Source organism: Brassica oleracea, chromosome C6, assembly GCF_000695525.1.
Source record: "Brassica oleracea var. oleracea cultivar TO1000 chromosome C6, BOL, whole genome shotgun sequence".
In the NCBI taxonomy this organism is placed as follows: Eukaryota; Viridiplantae; Streptophyta; class Magnoliopsida; order Brassicales; family Brassicaceae; genus Brassica; species Brassica oleracea.
Genome location: NC_027753.1, coordinates 35,055,202 through 35,075,808, shown reverse-complemented (window position 1 = coordinate 35,075,808; position 20,607 = coordinate 35,055,202). Strand labels below are relative to the sequence as shown.

Sequence of the window (20,607 nt, the reverse complement as noted above, 5' to 3'; positions counted from 1 at the left end):
TTTTTAAACTTATATGAAGAATTTAACATATTAAAACAGCTGATTTATGTAAATAATTTTAGATGTTTTATTAATAATAAATTATTTATATTTTTTGTTTTGAGATAAAGATAAAAATTAAATGTCCATAACCCAATTATGTTAAAAGACCTTATTAAGAAAGCCCATGTGATTATCATTAAGGTAACTGAAAAAAACAAACAATAAAATAGGAAGTTTAAATTCATTTAAGTATATTTCATTAATGTAACTGAAAAGACAAGTAATAAATTAGACAGCTTTATTCGTTTTAGGATATTTCATAAATGCAACTGAAAAAGTTAAGCAAAAAAATAGGGAATTTAATTAACGAAGTAAGAACATTTTCAAATATGTACTTCTCTTTTAATAATATAGATTTAAACGATATTTATAAATACCAAATCAGATACTACGTAATGTCTAAACAGAAGATAAGGAAGTTTCGATTAACAAAGAGAAAAAAGAGGAAGCTTTGTCCATTATTTTTCATTTAAGACAATAATACATCTATACATCTAATGAAGCATGCAAGGTCACAAAACTTAAAATTTTAAAAACACAACTAGCAGTGGCTAGTGGCTAGTGGCTTGACTCGAGTTGTTGATTGTTCTCTTTCTCACATTTCCTTTCATCTACAACATTTATCATCTGCAAATTCATACGTATAGTGATTTAGATTTTTATAAATAAAAGGAAAAAAAAATTAAATTAAATAGAGGAAAATACCTTGTAATTTTCTGAGTTTCTTTCCAAGAAAAGCGAGTAACACAACGAGTAAGATGACTAACGTGATGATTCCTATTATTATCACCAATGTTTTCCCGATATTATTGTCGTCATCATCCTTATCATATTTCTCTCCTCCTGCAAAATAACCCAAATAGTACACTAAAAACTATACATTTTCGTCGTAAAGTCTACTATTAACTGGAGAATCAATCATCCAAATAATTCTCACAGTTCAACGCTTCTATAGAAACGTTGTCATCTACGGGGCCGGCTCAACCCTTATGGCCCTAGAGCGAAAAATATTTTTTTTTACCCTTTAAAATTTATATGTAGACAGTGTTTAAAATGTTTTTAAAATTTAATCAGTAGTATTTTGTAATGAAAATAAAACTATATACATATCAAATAATTTGGACCATTTTCAATTTTATTTATTATATTTATATTTTTTATATATAAAAATATAGATTTATAAAAAAATTGGACCCCTTAATTAATATTATTCGGGAGGACACTGGCTTAGGTCCGGGGCGATCGCACCGGTTGTGCCCTAATAAGCCGGCCCTGGTCATCTATAGACTATGGCTAACATTACAAGTTATTTTATTATTCTTCCTGTTGTGTGTGACTACGACTATTTATTAATGCTTCCCAAAATTAAAATAAAGAAAGCTGACCAAAGTTTGAGTTTGGGGTCTGACGTGCATGACTACCACCGAAGCTGAAACGCGCGTAGCACTTGGACAAGTAGACGTACCCTCCCTGGGCCATTAAGCAATCAGATCTGAGCCGTCCGATTGCATCGGTCAAGCAATCCTGACACTGTGCTGGACTTAGATCCTCTGTGCACTGAGCCATACCCCGAACATCCCCGTTCACTCTAGTCCTATCCGGTTCACTCCCAGAACCTAAAGAACCGATGACGTCATTGACTCTGGTCAACGCATCCTGGTCATAAAATCCCATCGGCTGTCCACACGTCTTAAGCATCACCGTTTTGTCCTGAACGCCAAAGAAGGAGCTCTTGTCGTACCGGACCAGACAATTTTGCATCTGCAAGAACACGGAGTACGAGTTGGGACACGTGTTTCCGACCAGCGCGATGGCGCGTGATACGCACGATGAGCAAGAAATTGGGTCTAGGTCAACGCTGCACTGGAAAAGACCATATACAGTAACGTCCGGTTCAGGTTTTACTCCACTACCGAAGGGAACAGTGAGGTTGTTGTAGCGGTTGAGGACGGTGGAGTTGACGAGGGAAGATAGAAGGAACTTGAGGTTGGTCTCGTATGCGGAGCCAGGAGAGAATCTGGCCTGCGAACAATTTGCATATATGAACGTGTCTGTGGAGGCGGAGTAAGTTGGGTTGTCTGTGGCGGTGGATGAAGTTGGGACCATAAGGATGAGGGCGGTGAGAAAGAAACAGAAAATGGTCATCTTTGTTTTGAACATTTTTGATCTGAATAGTGACATAAACGGTGAAGTCTTTTAGGGAGAGTAAAATAGAAGTTGCGGAGCCAAGAGGTTGCCTTTAAAGTGGATTGTCGTAAATAAGGGGATATTTGTACGTAGTTTTCATGTTGCATGCTTTTTTTTTATACTTTGGTGGACGTTCAGACTTAATTGACTAGAGCTTCATTGTGGAATTTTGCAATGTGCGTTTGTTTTAATGTCCATCACAATTTTCTTTAAATCAAGAATATTTGTATTATTTGGATTCATATATTGACTTTGAAAGTAGTGACGATTTGTGTGAATGAAGTCGTTAGCTTCTATATATGTATATTGTTGTTAGTTATAAATAAGGGGTAAATAATTAGTTACCCTTTACTATAAGCTACTAACGGGTGAGGCATATAAATTAAGGATGTTTCTTATAGTATGGTGGTCTGATGTGGAGTTTGTATACGTTTATATTAACTTCTTAACATATACTTTTTTGTTAAAATTGCATTCAACTTGGATTTGTCTCTCTCAACTTGGTTAACCATAACTCGTTTTCATGACGTATTCATTACTTGGTATTATTCATATGATCATATCAATGTACAGTATATGATTATAGAGCACAATGCTGGAAGCTTCTTCCTATCATCTTGTTAAAGACAAACCGGAATGAGAATATGACACCGAAAGTTATATATACAGCGTATAGAATTTGGATAGACAATGGAAACTGAAAGTTATTTAAGAATATGAAAATTAGTTATACTGGCTTTATGTTGTTGGGAAAATGGCATATTCCTCTGTGAATTAATTGTTCCCGGCTTTTTTACACACGAATTTTTAAACTATGCCAAAAACTACATGAACAACGAAAAAATGGTTTATTCCCCTATGAACTACTTTTCCTGATTTTTCACACACGAACTTTTAAACCATGCTAAAAAGCACATGAACAACTCTATTTTTTGAATAACATACACAAACTATCGATTTTTAAACTAGTTCTCCTAAAACAGTAAATGGTGTTATTTAAATGTTAACTAGGTTTGTGACACGTGGAGAGCCGATTTAATTTGTATTGATAAATACTATGTAGTTTTATCTTTTTTTCTCTTTTTTGTCAACTGTTCTTCTTTTTCGAAAATAGTTTTACTCTTCATCATCAATTAGAGGTAAAATTTATTATTCCGCAGAAGAATAAAATGTTTTAAATGATGCATAAAGAAAGAAAAGCAGCAACTACTAGCTTACAATCTCCATGTATTGCCACAAGAAACTATAAAATCGGCGCAGTATCCCCAACTGATGATGAAGAGTAAAACGATTTCTGAAAAAAGAGCAATTGATAAAAAAGAATAGAACGACATAGTATTTTTTTTATCAACCCAAATTAAACCGATTTTCCACATGTCATAAACCAAGTTAACGTTTAAATTAAACCATTACAGTTTTAGGAGAATTAGTTTAAAATAGATAGTTTGTGTATGTAATTCTAAAAATAGAGTTGTTCATGTGCTTTTTGGCATGATTTAAAAGTTCGCGTCTGAAAAAGCCAGAAAAAACTAGTTCATAGGGGAATAAGCCATTTTCGTATTGTTCATGTGGTTTTTTGCATAGTTTAAAAGTTCGTGTGTGAAAAAACCGGGAACAATTAGTTCATAGGCGAATAAGCCATTTTCCCTTACGTTGTTTCATCTTTTTCTTCTTTTTATGCAGTGAGATTTTTTTTTTTGGGACAAGGGAAATGAAGCATGTTTTAACCACCAAAAATCAGTTTTTTAACTAAACTTTCTTTCGCAAAAATAACTTCACATGCATATAATACGAAAAGAGATAAACAAATACTTCGAAAGCTTCCAACGTCAAAGTATTGTTACGGGACCGGTTAATGCATATAGAGAAGCAGTGCCGTCCCAAAAAAATCTGTGGCCTAAATCATATTTAAAAATAGTGGTTAACTTTTGTTTGAAAGTTTTCTTCTGTAAAAATGTATATTAATTTAGATCATCAATAAATATTAGGGAGTTATTTTATATAAAAAAATGATAAAATAACTTTTAAATAAAAATTATAAAACTGTCAAACTATATATGAAAGATGAAAATTTATTGTGATAAACATCTAAACAATCGAATGAAAAAGATAATATTATAGTAACAAAAACCAACTAACACAAAGAAGAAAAAATATTACTCAAAATAAAACCACGCTAACCAACGAAAATTGGAACGTAAGTCCAAAACAAAACACATCACTGAAATAAAGAAAGAGTAACAAGATATTGCATTAGACATTGAACTACAATCATTTTATTGCAATGTGGCCTTAAAAACTGTGATTAATACGTGGCCTTAAGAACTGTGATTAATATGTGGCCTAAAGCACAAGCTTTAGCTGCCTTATGGCAGGGACGGCACTGTAGAGAAGACAATAATACTCGTTGACCTTCTGTTGTATGGTTCTTGCCTTCTTGGAAACACAACACCATCAATTAATTGTAAAGACTTTTCTTTTTGGCTATATATTGTTACATATAGATCTTTTTTTACCTCTTTAACACTGTGTTTGAATCTGAAATAGTTGCTTCACAAAAAAAAAATCGGCAGGAGTAATTGCAACGACCCGCTACACAAAATTTACTGTTATATTGTAATATAGTACTGTAATCCTTGTTGTTTTCAATTAAATACAACATGGTTGTAGTTTCACACAGATAATATAAGGAAACGTTTATGATACCAGAATGTTACTAATCACTAATGAGGTAAAGCAGTGACACAATGTTTTTGTTTTCCTTGGCGTGTAGATCCATTATCTTTTCGATACAGAAAAGGTATATATATATTAAGGAGAAAATAAATTGATGCAGACATTAAGGGATTTTGGTGAGTAATTTCGTGCTTGACTTGATATATATAAGTCGTTGGTCTTGAAAATAATAATAAAAAATTATATTGTGGAGTCGATAATTCTTGAATATAGACCAACCGAATGTGGTTGACTCGTCGTCAATTCCAAGAAGAAAAGAAAACGTTTCTTGAAATTTTTGTGGAAATCTGTTAAAATTAAAATTAAATTTAAATGGAGACATCCAATATAACTCTACTCCATAAAGGACATTGATCTGCCTATTGGTTGTTTTAAAACAATCCTTGCTTACAAATCACAATTAGGATCGTCTTGTTTGCATGAATAATCACAATTAGGATCGTCTTGTTTTTAAAAAAAAAAAGAAAAAGAAAAAAGAATCGTCTTGTTTGCACGGATAACCTTCGTTTCAGTCTAGATGCAAAAGATAGTATGTGCCAAAAATGATATTTCATTAACAAGAATTCAAAAGCTATATTACAAGACGATATGTTTTCATTCTTTTTTCTTTTTAATTCACTTTTCTAGTTTTCTTCTTCTCAAAGCCTGCCTATTTTCACATGAACATGTTGGAAACAAGATCTATTATCAGGATTCAGGAAAGCAGGCTAAAACCCATAATCATTGGTCTCTGTCCATGTCTTTAGTGTACCCAGGCCACAAAAACTGATCTATGAATCGGGCCTGTCTTATAAAACAATATAGCCACTAGGTGATTTTTCATATAGATATTTACGAAGTAAATAAATTATAATAATTACCTAAACTACATTTAAATTATTTTCTAATATATATATATATATATTTTAAGTTATATTATTTTACTTTTAATTAGACATTTATTGTATGTAGAATATTTAGTCAGTTCGATTACTTTTATTATGTGTACATTTGATTGTAGGATTTTTTTTAATTAAACCCAATTGTTTTTAAGAATATACTAAGATTAGTGTTGTTAATTACTATACTAAGACTAATATATTTTTATAATTTCTTATATTAATGTTGGTTGAAATCTATGTATACCAAATATTTGTTGTTTTTAAAATAAAAATAGAAAAAAAGATGAAGAATTTATATGTTGGGAGTTGAATAATCAAACCAGACATACAACATTTTGTAAATACTATTTGTTATGTATTCAATTTTATAAAAACTATATAACATAAAATTAAAAAAATAACTAAAATATTAAGCAAAAAATATCATTTTTAATAATGACATAGTATTTGTATTATTAGTTATTAAAATATCTCAACTTATGTTATCTTAATTATGTAATTATGTATTATAGTCTTAGTTCTTTAAAGCAATTAGTCTTTAGTTTATTAAAAAATTGGTTGATAGAAAACTTATTTTTAGTAATTTTTAATTTATAATATTATGTTTTTTTGATGATTTTCCTTTTTAGGAAATCAATTATATATACAATATCACTTTTTTAACATTTTTTATATATATGTGATTTGGAAACCAATTTAACAGTAAAATAATTTAAAATTATAATAATTTGGAAAATTACCTCAAAATAACTATTAAGATGACCACATTTTAAAATTTTATAAATATTTCCTTTTTATATAAGTGAATTGAAAACAAATATAAAGAAAAGGAAACTAAAATAAATAACAAAAATTATCAGAAAAAGAAAAGAAAATGTTAATAATGATATTAGCTATAATTTTTATAATTCATTAATGATATCATTATAATTAGATTTTCTAATAATTAATATGAGAGCGTAAAAAATTACTTCTCAAATCTATATATATATAAATATGTTTGCTTTTCCCCTATGCTACCACCTAGGATGCCACGTCAGAAAGTCATGCGTTCTGGAGCTGACACGTGTTCAGATAAGTAAGACTCTGTGTTTCATTTAATCGAGTTATGTTTCGTTTGTTCACATGTTAATGGACTTCTAAACATTTAATTGGCCCAACAGAGAAAGGTTGTCTTCCCCGATGGCGTGACCAAAAATTAAGGCTCGTGTCCTCTTCGATCTACACCAGCTATGGAGGAGATATGATGAATTGAGTGAATCAAATCGATGTGAAAAACCTCTGTGCCAAGCTTTAATTGCGTCTTTTCGTCTTATGTTGTAATCTTCCGAAGCGTTACGTAACAACCTTCATAAATGCTTCCATGATTTCTCATTCATTGTATCTCGCTTTATCCCTTTTTTCTAGCAATGAATCTCCACCTATAAAAAGATAAAGCTTCATCTCTTGAAAATCATCCTCACAAATCCAATAGCATTCGATATTTTCTCATTATAATAGTTAACTCTTCTGTTCGACTTGCTGATCTGAATTATGGGTTGTTCTTCCACCTTAGAGGTGAGGTTGCTCAGTTTCTGGGAAATTGACATGTTTTTTATTGATTCTAAGATATTTTATTTTTAAAACATATCTTAGTATTGAAATAATTTGTCTTTACGAAGAAGGTTGTATAATCTCAACTTTTTTTTTGAAAAATTGTATCCTAATGAGGGACTCTTTGATAACAACAAAGTGTCTTTACGAAGTCAAAAATAGAAGGACATACATATCCCTCAGTTATGTCATCGATATGGTAAATGTGCTGAAGGAACCATGACAGAGGAAGATGTTGTCTTGAGAGAAAGTTCAAACAAAAAATATGGCATGAAAAAGTATAAAAGTTTCCCGTTTCCTAAATCTGAGGAATATGTCCTCATGAACCAAAGTGGTCATCAGAAGAGTTAAAAGTTTTTTCTGGTTTCTTAATCTGAGATGTGTTATTTATTTTGGTTTTTGGAACTGTAGAATGATATATCTTATTTGGAAGGGGAAAAATAAATACTATGGAACTAAAGTAACTATAAATGTGTGGGAGCCAAAGATACAACAGCGGTACGAGTTCACCTTCTCGCAGATATGGCTTCTCAGTGACTTATTCAGAAAGTATCTTAACAACATAGAAGCTGGTTGGCAGGTACACTCAGTTAACTTCTAGGGAACGTGAATTTGATTTTCATTATCTTTTCTGTATAATGATTTGTGTGTTTTATTACAGATTAGCCGGATTTATATGGTGACAAACTGACAACAATACAAAAGCTCTTTACTTAATTATGTTAATATTTTTAAAAATTTGAAGCTTCTTAAAATAAATATAGTATGATTTGTATAAACTTTATATTTTTACTATGTCAAATTGAAATAGAAATAATAAGAATATTTCTATTATTACATTTTCTTAATTATTTTTGTTAATATTGTATTATTTAAGGATAGAGAATAATGAAAGTTGTTATCATTTTAATTCAAATCAAAAATATTTATTAACAATAACAATATGATCTCAGAATTATTTCCATTATTTTTTTTTTATAATATTATTTTCAATACATAATAATTTTATATGTTTCATAAGTTAATATAAATTCTTGTAAAATAATTTTTATAATAACTTTTCGCCCGTAGGGCGGGCCGATCCAAGTTATATTATAGAGATATGGGCATCAACCAATGTGGAAAAACGTTTGTCAGCTACGCGAAGTTTATTCTAATATGGTGGAAACCATCCAATGTATAAAAATATGTTCTGAACTACATCACGTTTATGCTAATACATACAACATATACAAAGTAAATGATTATATGGTGGCAACGTCACAATGAAGTGTAATTGATTTTAAGCGAAGTTAATAGGATCAATCCGTAATTTATTAAAATTAAATCCAATTAAATAAATTGGACCTGACCCAACTCCTTTAACCGATCCGTATCGAATTAACTCTCTTGTTTGGATCTCCAATTCAAAAATTAGGGTTCATAACAACAACAAATATCATATCGAATTAACTCTCGGATAATTTTCTCGGATAATTTTCTCCTGATTAAATTTCTTTTTCATGATTTCACCAAATACAAATATTTTCAATAAAGACAAAACCCATTTTTCGTGTTAAAAATATATATTTACTTGCCATAGAATTTTTCTATTAATTTTTTTTTTTTTTGATATTGGAGACGCAGACAATTATTTCTTCAAGATAGTTCCTTTGTGATAAAAGCATATAGTTTTAACATGTTCAAAATCTATTCTTTTCCAGACAGAACATTGGATATATCTTTCTCACTGAAAGTATGTTAGTTTTGAAGTATGTTCAAAGTTGTCTCAGTTCTTTGCAATGTTTTGGCCTAAGTGTTGGAGTTGTTTTATTTGTGTGCAGGTAACAGAATACAAAAGCTATAAACATGACTATGAAGGAGAATACGATGATGATATGTATATGAGAAGAGAGTACGGAGATGGAAGATGGAGAAATGTCATGGTTCAATGCAGGTGTGAGGGTTGATGTGGGAATTGGTCTAGGTGTATGTGTGGGTTTTGGGCATTGGAGTTGGCCTTCTGGTGCGTACATATCAATCAACATCCAGAAACTTAAGAAGAAGGCTCATCTAGTTTGTTTCACTCAAATTGCCTCGAGCTTCTGCTAACTACACTACATCTCAAATTTTCTTTGACCGCAGATCTCTAAGCTATTTAGTCTAATATGTTAATACTGGTCTGTAGTTATAGTCTTTCTTCATGTGTTTTTTTTCCTTTGCAGCTTCAAATTTTAAAAGAAATCTTTATCTTTTTCTTGTGTTTGTTTGGATTAAGACTGAAAGAGACAAAACTCGTTGTTGCCTATATAAACAAAAGAAAAATGGCAAAGATGTGTTTTGGATACAGTGGTTTAGAAATTAGATTTATCTCTTTCAGGTCACTGTAAAATCGGTATTGAAACTGGTTTTTGTTGTTATGAACTCTAATTTTCAAATTAGGCATTCAAACAAGAGAGTTAACTCGACACGGGTGGAGTAAAAAAGTCGGGTCGGGTCGGATTTATTAAATCGGAGTTAACTTTAATATATTAAAGATTGATCAACTAAATTTGTTTAAAATCAGTTAAATCCAATTGTGTTGCCACCGTATAAGCATTTATCTTGAATATGTAACATGTATTAACATAAACATGGTGTAATCCTGGACACATTTTCATATATTAGGTAGCTTCCACTGTATTAGAGTAAATTTGGTGTAGGTCGGCAAGTTTTATTCAACCAGTTACATAGACCAAGGCCACCTTAACAAAAAGTCCGTAAGATTCATGTTTTTTTTTCTTTACCAAAGCCCGTAAATCATTGCTTATTTTTCTTTTTTTTCTAGTTTCTACTTCTTCCTTTCACATCTAATTTATACTTCTCAACCTGGTTTGGCCATGGTATCACTTCTAAAAGAAACTTACTAATTACAAAAATATATATTTTACATACAAATTGTATACTTTTCGTAACGAAAATGAAACTATGAAAATTGAAATATGCTTATCTTTAATTTGACGTATATAACCATTTATTGGAATAAGATTTAAGTACGTACACAATCAATCAAAATACACACAAAAACTATAAATTTTAAGAGAATCAAACACATTGCAATCTTCACCCCATTGTTCACTGATAAAATGTTCTATAAATAAACAGATTCACAAGCATACAAGAGTTTTTTTTAAAAATGGTGCGTTTCATGGATGTTTCTTAGAAGCTGTTTGTTTCTCGAGTTTCTCGAAAAGAGAACCATCGTAGACAGCTCTCACTGTATCTTTGTGCAACAAACCGTTCTTGTCTTTGCATAGATAATGCAAGATTTTCCACTCCGTATAAGCAGCAATCCTGCAAATTTATTCAATTGATCACGTATAACAACCATTCAGAATCGGATACATACCATCGGTTAAGAGAATAAAATAAAAACCGAATTAAAACAAACCGGTTGGGATACTTACGCTCCTTTACGATCATTAGCTTCTTTGTTTGAGTCGAGGAGTTCTTGGAGTTCTTTGCCCGTCAAAGCATCGGGATGTGTATGTGAATGCTTCGCGAATATCTCCTCGAACTTCGATTCCACAAACCTCAAGAAATTTAAAATAAAAAACAAACAAAATGAATAAAAAGGTTATGTTTCTATTTTAAATAATATTTTCAGCTTTTTACACATGTCAAAAATAAATAAAATTATTTTCAATTAAATCATTTTATGATTAATTATTTCAGTAGTTTAAATAAATATTAATTCAGTAGAATTAGTTTATAGGTTGCAAAATATAATTATATATTACTAAACAGATATTAACAACTTCAAAATTTTATTTTAAACAATTTTTGGAAAATAATTATATTTTGAAAATGTAAGAACTATATACTAAAATCATCATAAAACTCTGTAATTTACCTTCCATCCTTGTCGTAAACGCCTGAATCGCTGCCATGTTTGGCAAGGTGGATATTCTTAACCTCTATAGGAAAAGAGAGTGAGAAACCTTTTCCCTGCAAATCAAGAACACATATCACTGATTCCTTTTTTATTTGTAATTAAGAATGAAATCATTAACATTAGGAACTTAATCTTTAATGTACCGGTCGAGTTTTGCTGCTAAGACCCATGTTGATGAACAAAGAAGCGAATGCAGACAAGAGATATCCACATCCTATTGCTCTAAACCCTGTTCTTGTTTTGTCGTGTCCCGAAGACAGTAAAGTTAGTATAGAAAATATCGAAAATCTTACTTTGATTACTCAGATGAGAGAGTCATCAGACCATAAGAGCCGCACAAATATCCATATGCAGAAAAACAATAGATCTAAAAAAACAAATCTATTTTAATGATATTACAGAGATTGATTAAGACATTTTGGTTTGAACTAAAAGAGTTTTCTGTTCAAGAAGACCGTAGTACCTTGATAAGTCTCCGAGGGATAAACGATGCCATCTTTGTTCCTGTCGAAGAAGGCGACATGTCTCTGCAAGAAATTATCTTCTTCTGGCACAAATTTCACTTCTAAGAAAACAACCCAATAAAACGTTTAAAGATCGATTTTATGATGGTAGAGATGCATAATTTACTAATCACCAATATGAAATTGAGAATGTAAGAAAGAGTACCAGTGGATTCAGAAGAAGCCATGATATGATCAGAGAGAGACAGTACAAAATGAAATGGTTGAGAGAGAGAGAGAGGGAGAGGTTACAGAAAAAGGTGAAAAGAAAATGGCGACAACACACGCTTCTTTTATCTTTAATAAAATGAACTGTTCATTATGTTATTGTATGATAAAAATGTAATCAGGAGATTCGATTTCGATCTGTATTTCTTATAATGATTTTATATACGAAAATGAGAAAATAAGGGAAGCGTCAGGCATTGATTATTAGTATCATTCAGGCACCACGTTGCTGTGCTTGATACAGCCATATAAGCACATTCCGTTTTTGTTTAACTTCCTTTTTCTTCTTTATATTTTTTCATTAGTTGGGTACATAAGACCATGATTAACCCAGAATTTTTAGAGTGGAGTTCTTAGTGGAAGTTAAGAAACTGTTTCTTAACTTTTAACTAAAAAGGCTAAGAACCGGTTCTTAAATAAGATATTTAAGAACCGGTTCTTAAAGTTCTTATTTAAAAACCGGTTCTTAGCCTTTTTAGTTAAAAGTTAAGAAATTGTTTCTTAACTTTTAGCTAAAAAGGTTAAGAACCGGTTCTTAAAGTTCTTATTTAAGAACCGGTTCTTAGTTTTTTTAGTTAAAAGTTAAGAAACGTTTTCTTAACTTCCGCTAAGAACCTCATCATAATAACTTCAGGTTAATCATGCTCTAACTTATTATGTACTATATAACTTAATGAGTTCATAATCATAAGTCCTTTTTTTTAATTAACCATATTTTCCGGCGACCCAAATCAGGCGACCAAAGTCAACAGACTAATCTGTGGATCCCAATGATGTCGATAATTGTAAATCTCCTGGTGATCAACATGAATCGAACTACGGATTCACCGTATTGGGTTATTCGTCAGATGTCACTAATCTAACCCGTTGGTTATAACTCTTTTTTTTGTTCTTCCCTTGATTTTTAATTTTTTTTTTTTTTAATTGGTGTTACCTTCTATTTTCTTAATCTACTGTTAGATAACACAATAATATGTTTATATTAGTTGCGAAGTTTCCAGATTTAAGCATGCACATTGTTTTAGAATTATATTGTTGCACATTATTCGGCGTCATAAAAAATATTTTAAACAAATTTAAAGATAAAATTAATTTCTAATAACTTCTTAAAATAGAAAATTTACTTTAGAATGTTTTATATTCTTTTTTTTATTATAGTTTACATTTTTAAACCGATGAAATATGTCTTTATTTATAATTACACAAAATAACAAAGACACTGTAAAAGAAAATAACTATAACTAGATTTTTACCCAAGCTTTTAAAGTGCGGAATTTATAAATTATAATTTTGTACTTAATTTATGTGTTTGTAAGTTTTTGGATTTTATTGATATCACTTTGGCTGTAACAATTAATCCGAAATAAGGATTAAATGAAAAATCATTATTTGTTAATATTTATTTGCTTCAGTGGCCAATAATTCCACTTTAGACAATGGGTAACATTAGTGAACATTTTAATTTTTAAAATTTTAAATAAATATTACTAAATGTAAGATTTATCAGATTCCATCGTGATATTAGGATATTAGCTCACGTAGTATTGTACAATATTTCTAATATTAGTTCCAAATAATAAATTTAGGAAAAAACAAAAACACAAATTTTAGGTTACATATGTTGCTATAAGTTAGGAATGAAATCTACTTAGTTAAAGCTATCGATTAAGTTTTTAAGTGTGGCCCACCATATCATGATTAGATAAAAAATATTCATTTGGTTAGATCAAATTAATAACATTGATTTTTAAATTAAAAGACAATGGCGTTCCATGGTAAATATTTTTAAAAATCAGGGTTAAGTATTAACTGTACTTCGGCTTTAAAAGATTAGGTACTAGTTTAATATTGTTTATTGTTAAACCGGGAAAATGTAACACTTAGAAACCAAAATATGGTGTTCAAACAAAAAAAAAGTATATAAAATAGGGACTAATCAACATAAATTATTAGAAGAAAAAAATCGTGATATACATTACTTATCGGCAGAGGAGATGATAATGATAATACAGCTAGGGTGGCAAGATATATTATAAATTAATGGTATACAACACAGTGGCTTTTTTTTGAATAAATTATCAAGGCTATACACAGGTCACAGGTGTGTTTTCTTAGGGTAACATAATTGATTTTAGGTCGCTTTCTATATGTTTCTTTGTTAGAGGCTTAGAGCCTATAAACTTAAACTATTGAGCTCTTGACCAATATGGATGACCCAGGTCCGCGTTTGTGTGTAGACAAGCAAAGTATGCAGCTACCAAAACCTATAACCCTCCTTTTTTTTTTTTGGGCAACCTAACCCTCCTTTTTAGTCACTCTTTTGTGCATATTTTAGTTGTAAATACGACAACTCAGAACAACCTCAATAGTTTGATACCGTGAAAGTATCTAAAAGAAAAAAAATAATAGTATTATAATTTCAGATTTTTCTTTAATAGATAAAATGTTAGTTAAGTAACATTTGTTATTTAAGATTGTTAATGGGTTCTAAAAAGTTGAATTGTAAGAACTTTTCATTGTTATTTTTTTTTTAATTGTTTTTTTATTTATTGTTAATTGTATGAACTCCATAAAAACTTATTGTTGGAGTTGCTCTAACATGTATAAGATAATGAGATCACAGTTTTCACGTTAATATTGGTATTGGATGGTACCAATCTATTGGTGAAAAACTAGCAAAAGTTTTCTTATTCTGCTTTTATCATTTAAACCGATTAATTTATGTTGGCGGATGGGTAGATTGATAGCTGTTATTTGTTATAGGCTAATATCATATACCATATGAATTACAACATAGTAAGTTCTACAAGATAGGCATTTTTCGTATTTTGGGTTTAGATGTATGTTCTTTACGGAAGTAATAGTTTATGTTTAATATTTAAATATCCACTTTTCGAGTTTACAGAACAGTTAATATCCTAATGTTGCAAATAATGTATGTTTTGATGATACCGAAGTTAGAAATTTTGTAACAAAAAAGCGTATACAGTTTGAGACTTGAAGAAACGGTATCAAACTTCACACGCATTGGAAAAGGGCAATAATTAAAAGGTCATTGCGTAAAGCCGAGTGCAACAGATTCCTTTTGCTTTTGTACCTCTTTGTCTTGTCCGAAGCCAAAAACAAGTTGTGATGACAAAGCTCCAACTTCCTCTCCGCATTCACATTTGGTATAGGTATAGTTTGTTGCTTCTTCAAATTATCAGAAGCATTCCCTTTTATATTATAATCCAAAACCCTTCTCAACTCTTTTCAAACTTAAATTGTAAGAAAATCATATCGGAACATTTATCAACAAATCCATGCTTGCCAGTTTAAATCATAATAATAGACCGTAAATGCTAACAGCTGAATTATTAAGCTAAAAATTGCATAGAAAGTTAGAAAATTTATATAAATTTAGGTGTCTGTGACATTATTTGGTTTTTCAAATATTTTTTTTATTGAAAACCATTACAAGACCAATAAGAAGTCTAGATCATAGAAAATAAATGATTATCTTACAGTTGACATTATTTAGTTTTTTTTTCAAATATTTTAGTCAACCAATTTGCGTCCAACATTACATGCTTTTACTACAAAAATGTCTAAATCCAAACCAGCCAAAGAAAAAAAAAAAACAGATTATCTTTAAGTTGGAGAAAACCAATCATCCATCTCTCCATCATCACTGCAATTACCTAGAAGCTCGATCTTTCTCCGATCATAACACCTTCTTGACTCTCTCTCTTCATCATCATCTTTTTTCTTTTCATGCCCATTACTTCTCATCCTCTGTGTCATCTCCAACTTCCATTTCTCTCTCTTTTCCACACTCCTTGAAACACTACTTCTCCCTCCTTCTACTGGAAATCCCATCACACCTTCTTCTTCTCCTTCTTCTTCCTCCTCCTCCTCTTCTTCTTCTACAAAACTCCACGTCTTTGAAACTCTGCTGTGATGATCACCAACACTCTTTGAATCCGGTGTGACGTTTTGAGCCTTCTGTCTCTTGTGATCACACTTCAAACAAACAGAGTTTCTTCTAAAATTGATGTAATAGCACCTGATGATGTATACAAAATGATATAAACTTTCAAACAAGGGAATACTAGATTAAAACAAAACGGATAATGATGACGATGACTCACGACTCGCATTCCCACTCTCCCGGATTGATTTGACGCATTGAAGGCTTGTCTTTGCACCTTAAGCAACCCGTGTTCTTCGCAAAATTCAGGAAATTGCATCTGCGGCCATAAAATGCATGTTAAGTGTTTCTTTAATCAGATCAGACACTGTAAAAGATGTAACTCACGTTTGGCATATCCAATCTCCCTTCTTCAGTGGGAGATGATCTTTCTGTTCTTGCTTCAACTGTTTCAGCCGCTCCTCAGAAAATACATCACACCGCAAGCATCTTATGTTTTTCGCAAAGTTAAGGAACTTGCATCTGCCAAAACAATAATAATTCATAACAAAACAGAGTACACAAACTAACAAACCAATGCATTAAGAGACCACTTACTCTGTACAGTGCCAATCCCCTGGCCTTTTCCGCGGGTCTCTCTCATCATTCTCCAGTGAATTTGGGTGGAGCTCATCTCGAGATGCCACAGTCTCGGAACACTCAACGTCCTGCAAGCTATACTCCACGCTTTCTCTCAGCAACTTCCTCACAGAATCTTCAACAAACTTGGTTTGACAAGCACGGTTCACCACAGCAGGAGAAATGGAATCAAGCCCATAAGTCAGCAGTATACGCATGACATCTATAGTCCTAGCACCTTCCTCATCTCGTGCTTGCGCATAAGCCCTTTCGCATTTCCCTCTCAAGTTGCAAGAGCCACACACCTACTAAGTAAATTGTTCCAAGCTTGGTGAAGTAAGTTCCAAGCACGTGTAACCTCAGAAAAAAGAAAGAGCTAACGCTATAACTAGAATACATACATTAACTTCATCAATGCCCACATAAGCCCTTAGACGTTTTCCTGAGTTCACAACCTTCCTGTCAATGCTGGGACATCCACAACCAGCAATCACTTTCATATCTTTCTTCGACAAGTATCTGTAAGCAAAAACAACAAAATGCAAGCCTTGAGAGACTGATCTATATATTCTAATGTATCACAGGCATTTCGTCGAACACCTTAGATTCTTCACTCACTTAAAACAATTTAATGGAACAAATGATCAAGAAAACAAAGTCTTCACGAGATGCAGAGAAACTCACATCGAATAAAATCAAAAGCCTCAGAATTTGAATCAATTAAAGCACTTGAGAGACCGATCAGTATATTCTATGTTTCATCTGCATTTCGTCGAACAGCTTGTGTGCAGATTGGAGTCTTCACTCAATTAGAAAACATAATGCAACGAATGATCCAGAAAGCAAACTCATTCACGAGATGCAGATAAACCCATATAGGATCAAATCAAAAGGCTCGTTTTTTGAATCAATCGGCGTTACCTCGCGAGAGTGAATCGATGGCGGGCGAAATCGAGACAAGCAGTACGAATATGATTCGATTCCTTGGGACTCGTCACGGTTTCTCCGAAGTAACCTTTCTTCACCAGCATCCCCATCAAATCTAGCCACTCAGGCCATGGGTGAGAGCTTGGATCATCAACCAAACGTGATCTGGGGTTTTGGGTTTTAGCTAGATCGTGGATATGTTGTGACACGGCGTTGACTGGTTTTGGGTAGAGAATGGTTCGACGGATGTAGCCGCCATGGTAGTGGTGGGTCTTGAAGAATCTCATCATCAAGAGTTTTGGCGGGTAAACTCCAGTATTGTTGCAAAAACTATCGTCACATTTGGCCTATTAGTACAGTTTCTTCAAAGACATTTTGTATAACCCATTTTAATTGGTGAAGTTTATAATAAAAGCGATAAATTTCAATACACATGTACATTTTCTTTTCTGCTCAAATTGATGCCCCAACATTGATTCTATGTTACTTGAAAATGAAATGTAGTTCATCACCGAATATGTATACTAACACAAAGAAGTGAATTTCGAACCTCCTAGTTGATTAAGAGGATGTTCAAAAACAAGGTGGGGGCCAATTCACGCATCACGTTGTTGTCGTTGATACAGTCATATATTAGCACATTCTGTTTATTAGACTCAAGGTAGCTGATTTTTTTCTGGTTTGCAAATGGTGAAATCATCTTCTATTTACTTGTGATGGCCAATGTACTGTTTCAGACCAGTAATATTGTACTTAGGCTGAAGTTAAATTGATTAAAAAAAATATCTTGATGATGTTCAAGAGCTACACGAGGATAATTAAAAATATCTAAACAAGTAAGAAACTCATTGACACTGCTTAAGAGTAGGGTCAAACTTTTTTGGAAAACATTTTGAAGTTAGACAAGGATGTACCCAAAACAACACAAAGTAGGACTCCATGGAGTTGTAGCTCGACATGGAAAAGGAGGATTCCAAGAGATCCAAAGAAGTTGCGGCTGGTGAAAAATACAAGTCGTACAATTGAAAAAGGCTCGCGTTGGTAAAGTCAGAATCACAAGAACAATATGGACGAGACGAAAGAATAAGAAAATCATAGTCGAGGATCATTTTCTTTCTTTTTATAACTGAAGTCAGGAAACGCAAAGCCATTCCTGGAATTGGTGCTGCTTACTCCGTTTGAGGGACCTTGCTTCTCGCTTCTTATTCAGTGATGTTAAGAGCGGTAAAGATACAAGCTTCTGGTACGACAATTGGACCCCTTTGGGCCCCTTAATCTCTATTTCCGGCGAAGATGGAACCCGCAGGCTCAGGACCAGACCTGACGCCTCTGTTGCTGATGTCCGCAACACTACAGGTTGGGCACTCCCTCATCCTCGTTCAGAGGAGGAAGTAACTCTACACACTTACCTCTCTTCGATCCCTGTTCCCTCACCAGATATGGGTACAGACAGTTTCAGCTGGACGGTCGAAGGTGATTCCTGCAGCACCTACTCTTCCTCTAAAACTTGGGAGGTCCTTAGACCAAGAGGAACAACACAAGCCAGCGCTAAGCACATCTGGTTTAGTGGGGCAACTCCGAAGCATGCTTTTCACATGTGGGTTACTAATTTAAATCGGCTTCCAACGAGAGACAGGTTGTCTGCTTGGGGTATGCAAGTCCCTCTCAGTTGCTGCATCTGCTCTCTTCACCCAGAATCTAGAGACCATATCATGCTCTCTTGTCCTTATTCTTTGACTTTGTGGTCTGAGGTTGCTCGCAGGCTCCGTTGCGTTGTGCCTAACTTCGGCGACTGGCTGCGCTTATTCATTGAGCTTGTAGTTCATTGAGCTTGTAGTACATGTCCTACCGCCCCTTCTGTGCTACGAATGCTTGTGATGCAGACTCTTCTCTACACGGTCTGGCAGCAGCGCAACAATATGTTCTTTAACCAGACTTTGTCTCCCCCGCTTGTGGCGTTTAAAGACATCAACATGCAGGTTGTTAACTCCATCACAGCATTGCGGACTAGGAAGAACTTCAGAGCCCTCATGCAGCTTTGGTTAATCTGATCTTATGTGTTTGCGCATAGGTCTCTTTTTGGGCTTCTTAGAGCACATGCAACGCAGGTTCCATAGGAGAAATCCTTAAAAAAAAAATATTAAAAAATTGATTTTTTTGGTTTTCGTGTCGGATCGGAGCCGAAAACTTCCAAGCTAAAGATTGATCTCAGCCGAATTTCGTTACTGTGTTGCGGACCCCACAACACGTGACGGCCTACGATTGGTTTTTTCTTTTTAATTAGACGAAAAAAAAAAAATTAATAAAAAATAAAAAAACATTGGAAATCGAGTCTGCTGAAACTCAGCGTTGCATGTGCTCTTAGGAACTCCATGATGTCGCTTTAGTATCAATCCCCTGTTTTTTTACTTTCTTTTGCCAGGGTATTGTTTTTGTATAGGTTAACTACTCTTGTAGACTAATCTTCATCATTTATGATATTTACGTTCTTAGCAAAAAAAAAAAATAATAATAACTAAAGTCAAAGATTGTTCCAGAGCCAAAGTGAACATATCCATGTAATTATGTTGGTGATCATTTATGCAATCATGTATACTTTTGGTTCAACATCTCTATGATTTTATTTTCTATTTAGCTTTTTCTTGTTATCAAATGATAAAACGTATGTATGCTTATATTAAATACGTTTTTTTGGCTAAAGATGCATGGTTTTATGGATTACGCTCCTGTTTCTTTTCTCTAGAAACATTCTCTCAACCTCTTAGTCTTTCATGCACCGCGATGCTTTAGCCATATATAGCGCATTATGTTTTTTTTTTATTACTTCTATTTTTTCAATAATAGTTTTGATTGTTATGAATGGTTCATAAATCATAACTCCCTTTCTCTCTGTGATTTCCCTCAATTTTAGATTATCTATTTCCTTATTGGTGTTGCTTGATTTTCTAATAATAGGGAAAAATGAGAAGTGTACCGTAAACTGAGGGATATCTATCTGTGAATTCTTCTATAATCAATGGTTATCATTGAATTCATTTTATAGCCATACTGTCTTTCATCTCTATCTTC

General features: G+C 32.6%; 4 protein-coding genes across 5 annotated transcripts; 1 reads left to right on the top strand and 3 right to left on the bottom strand.

The window, feature by feature from the left end:
- Positions 1–442: 442 nt before the first annotated feature.
- Positions 443–2,300, bottom strand: LOC106298503 (cysteine-rich repeat secretory protein 2). Of its 2 annotated transcripts, none has more exons than XM_013734638.1 (3): positions 1,452–2,300; positions 748–885; positions 443–669 (listed from the first exon to the last, which is right to left on the bottom strand). In XM_013734638.1, the coding sequence occupies exons 1-3, from the start codon at positions 2,221–2,223 to the stop codon at positions 650–652; spliced, it is 930 nt and encodes a 309-aa protein (XP_013590092.1). In that variant the 5' UTR covers positions 2,224–2,300; the 3' UTR covers positions 443–649. The 2 variants fall into 2 exon arrangements, with proteins under 2 accessions (XP_013590092.1, XP_013590091.1); XM_013734637.1 differs by having other exon boundaries at positions 1,428–2,223.
- Positions 2,301–10,413: 8,113 nt separating this feature from the next.
- LOC106298549 (probable peroxygenase 4) lies at positions 10,414–12,257 on the bottom strand. Its single transcript, XM_013734689.1, has 6 exons — positions 12,022–12,257; positions 11,816–11,917; positions 11,496–11,581; positions 11,311–11,405; positions 10,865–10,990; positions 10,414–10,751 (listed from the first exon to the last, which is right to left on the bottom strand). The coding sequence occupies exons 1-6, from the start codon at positions 12,041–12,043 to the stop codon at positions 10,604–10,606; spliced, it is 579 nt and encodes a 192-aa protein (XP_013590143.1). The 5' UTR covers positions 12,044–12,257; the 3' UTR covers positions 10,414–10,603.
- Positions 12,258–15,589: 3,332 nt separating this feature from the next.
- On the bottom strand, positions 15,590–17,934 carry LOC106298632 (zinc finger protein VAR3, chloroplastic). Its single transcript, XM_013734769.1, has 6 exons — positions 17,533–17,934; positions 17,013–17,130; positions 16,591–16,916; positions 16,381–16,515; positions 16,214–16,312; positions 15,590–16,128 (listed from the first exon to the last, which is right to left on the bottom strand). The coding sequence occupies exons 1-6, from the start codon at positions 17,826–17,828 to the stop codon at positions 15,714–15,716; spliced, it is 1,389 nt and encodes a 462-aa protein (XP_013590223.1). The 5' UTR covers positions 17,829–17,934; the 3' UTR covers positions 15,590–15,713.
- A 561-nt stretch (positions 17,935–18,495) lies between these two features.
- LOC106298095 lies at positions 18,496–19,589 on the top strand. The gene is made up of 3 exons (XM_013734189.1): positions 18,496–18,554; positions 18,749–19,355; positions 19,422–19,589. The coding sequence occupies exons 1-3, from the start codon at positions 18,496–18,498 to the stop codon at positions 19,587–19,589; spliced, it is 834 nt and encodes a 277-aa protein (XP_013589643.1).
- The last annotated feature ends 1,018 nt before the right edge of the window (positions 19,590–20,607 follow it).